At 58.0% G+C, this 3,540-nt stretch overlaps 1 protein-coding gene across 1 annotated transcript; it reads left to right on the forward strand.

Annotated features, from left to right (window-relative positions):
- The first annotated feature begins 746 nt into the window (after positions 1 to 746).
- Positions 747 to 2,412, forward strand: LOC125548036 (acyl transferase 7-like). The gene has a single exon (XM_048711736.1). The coding sequence runs from the start codon at positions 873 to 875 to the stop codon at positions 2,184 to 2,186; it is 1,314 nt and encodes a 437-aa protein (XP_048567693.1). The 5' UTR covers positions 747 to 872; the 3' UTR covers positions 2,187 to 2,412.
- The last annotated feature ends 1,128 nt before the right edge of the window (positions 2,413 to 3,540 follow it).

The raw sequence follows: 3,540 nt of genomic DNA on the forward strand, positions 1-3,540 counted from the left end.
GGTGGTGGTTTGCTGTTGTTGTGAGTGTTAACCACTGTGGCAGGACTTTTTATTTATTTATTTTTCTTCTTCTTCTTCTTTTTTTAGAAGGTTGTGTGCATCCTCAATGTCTCATTTTGCTGGTGAGGAAGCCGGGTGTTATTAGTATCTTTGCGATAGTAATATATTATTTTGGTTGAAAAATGAGTCGATTAATTAAAAACGCCCTTTATTTCCATCAGCACTAGTGTTTTTGCCACCAACAACACCGGCCGATCTCTTGTCCAAATCGAGTGGATTTACTCGCCTAACTTGCACGCGGTCCACGCGGACCCGGTAGCTTTCGTGCATCTGTTCCTCTGTAACCAGAGGGAACACGCGCCTTCCCCTCGGAAATGTGTGACAAGTCGCCACTCAAAGTCAAGACGATCTGCAATGGAAATAAGCGGATGGACGTATATGATCCCTTCAAATGTCTCTCTCCCGCCTTTTCCTCGACAATCTTGGAGTTGTTAGGAGGACGAAGTAGTACTAGGGCACGCAATTAAGAACGTGAGCTGCTGGGCATGGTTGCAAGCAACTGGATAGAGCTAGGAAAAGCGACGCTCCACCATCTTTTGAACCCGACGGCTCGACGTAGGACCGACCTCGCCCCCGTTCTCCGAGCAGAGCAACTGCAGTAGCCATCCGACTCTCATCCTCGTCACTACCAAGAGCCACATCGCCGGACGTTAACTCCACCACCCCTATAAATACCACCCTCCCCTTCAATGGCAAGTCAAGCAACCCGCCCACACACCAAATCCAAGCAAGGAGCAGTAGCAGTCAGCTAACTGCCCGCCGATCACTTCTCTCTCCCGCCAGCTCCATTCAATTCTTGCGGCTTCGTTGCAATGGCGGCCGTGAACAAGTCCGTCGAGCGGCTGGCGCAGCGCCTGGTGGCCCCGGCCGAGCCCACGCCGGTCGGCCCGCTCCGCCTGTCCTGGCTTGATCGGTACCCCACCCAGATGGCGCTCATCGAGTCGCTGCACGTCTTCAAGCCGGCTCCTGACGGCGGCAACGACGCTGGCCCGGCAAGGACCATCGAGCGGGCTATGGCGCAGGCCCTGGTGCAGTACTACCCGCTCGCGGGACGCCTGGGGTTCACGGAGGAAGGTGGGCTGCTGCAGGTCGACTGCGGCGGCGACGGCAGCGGCGTCTGGTTCACGGAGGCCGCGGGCTCCTGCGCGCTCGAGGACGTGGAGTACCTGGAGCACCCCATGATGATCGCCAAGGACGAGTTGCTCCCGCCCACGCCCGCCGAAGAGGAGGACGAGCGCAGGCTCGTCTTGCTCGTCCAGGTCACCACCTTCGCGTGCGGCGGCTTCGTCGTCGGCTTCCGCTTCAGCCACGCCGTCTCCGACGGCCCCGGCGCCGCGCAGTTCATGGCTGCCGTTGGCGAGCTCGCCCGCAGCAGCACAGTAGAAAGCCTGGCGGTGGAGCCGCAGTGGGGCCGTGAGGCCATCCCGGACCCGGCCGGCGCCGTCGTCGGCAGCCTGCCGAGCCCCGCGGGCGCCAAGAGTCTCGAGTACCTCGCCATGGACATCTCGGCGGACTACATTGGACACTTCAAGTCCCAGTACAACACGGAGCACGCCGGCTCCTGGTGCTCGGCGTTTGAGGTGCTGGTAGCCAAGGCCTGGCAGAGCCGAACCCGCGCCGCGGGTTTCGAGCCGGACTCCACCGTCCACCTCTGCTTCGCCATGAACGCCCGGCCGCTCCTGCACGCCTCGCTTCCGCGCGCCGGCGCCGGGTTCTACGGCAACTGCTACTACATCATGCGCGTCTCGGCGCCCGCGGGCAAGGTGTCCGGCTCCTCCATCCCGGACGTGGTGAAGATCATCAAGGACGGGAAGAGGCGGATGCCGTCGGAGTTCGCGCGGTGGGCGACCGGGGAGGCCGGGACGGACGGCGGCGAGGACCCTTACCAGATCACGTCGGACTACCGGACGCTGCTTGTGTCGGACTGGACGCGGCTCGGGTTCGCCGAGGTGGACTACGGCTGGGGCCCGCCGGCACACGTCGTGCCCCTGACGAACCTGGACTACATTGCGACGTGCATCCTGGTGAAGCCGTGGGCGCACAAGCCAGGGGCACGGCTCATCACCCAGTGTGTGACGCCCGACCGTGTCGCCGCCTTCCATCAGGGAATGCTCGACATGAACTGACCGGAGCTGACGGGAGCGGAAGAAGTGGCATTACTCGTCATTATATATATATATATTTACTATATGCTTGCATTGGATTGGTTGATGGGATGGATTGATTCATGGTGTGTAGTCTCACTGAAAATGAGCTTTGATCCTGACTTTGAGGAGTTGATCAGGACTTGTACAACGCAAGGTGCTCAATAAAATGAACCAATTTTTCTTAAGTATCATGTGCTTATCTTCATATCAAGGTGTCTAATTAAGCATTTATTCTCTACAAATAAGCATTGGTACTTAAGGCAAAAATCAGCATCCCCTCTAAACATGAGTATAAGGCGGTTCACCAAATGTCCCCTGGATGCCTGGATCGGACAGTTCGGTCATTTTTGCCATATATACAATGCCGAGACATCAGTTTGTCCGGATGAACGTAATCAACGAACCGGAACCAAATGTAGGAGAGGTTTGTAGGCGTTCAGACCCGCGCCCTGTATGCCTCCAAAAACGTGGCTCACATACAAAACACTTGCTCTGGTCTCCGCGCTAAATTCACGCTGGTCAAAGCAAACGTGGTCGATCCTAACGAGACGATATGATGTTTCCCTACGCGCATTGATACAGAGCCGACCTGCCTCCCTCGGACCCCAACTATTTAAGTCGGCTAGCTGCGGACGCAAACCCTACACCATCGCCTCTGTTCTCTTCTCCTGTCCTAAAATCCACTTCGAGGGGCAAGGCAGCGTCTCGAAGTGGTTCCCATGACCTCCACGGGCTTCGCACCGTGGGGGGGGGGGGGGGCTTCATCTCATGGCACTGTCGACCGCGTTGTCCAGGACCATCTACATCGATTGCTCCCTCATAGGTGAAGTCGAACCTATATCCTCGGACTACTAGGAGCAGGATCAACCGCCCATCCTCACGGAGGCTGCCGCGACGAACAAGCAATTTGTGTGGCAGACGATGGAGCTTCTGTTGGAGTGGTCACACTACAACCTCGGTCCAACACCGACATCACTGCTACCCCCTCCCCCCCCCCCGTGTGGAAGAGGAGCCACCTTCCCCACCACGCCATCGTCTCTGCCACAACAAGGAGGTTGCGTTGTCGTTCTCGCCCCTTCGGCAATTCGGGAGCAAGTGGCGCCCGATTGCCTTCAAGGAGGAGCCGCCCTCCCCGCCCATTGCTAGTCCGGGAGCCAGTCTTGCCCCATCGCCGTGCAGAAGGAGGAATTTCCCTCCCTGGTGATCTCCAAGGTGCGCAGCCGCCTAGCCTACTACCTCGATGTGGCGTTGGCGACTCCTCCACAGTGACAATAGCCTCCCACGTGGCCTCTAAGGTGGCCCAACGTGCATCGCCGTGCATCATTCATGGCGT

The sequence above is a fragment of the Triticum urartu genome, chromosome 3, assembly GCF_003073215.2.
Source record: "Triticum urartu cultivar G1812 chromosome 3, Tu2.1, whole genome shotgun sequence".
Taxonomy (NCBI): Eukaryota; Viridiplantae; Streptophyta; class Magnoliopsida; order Poales; family Poaceae; genus Triticum; species Triticum urartu.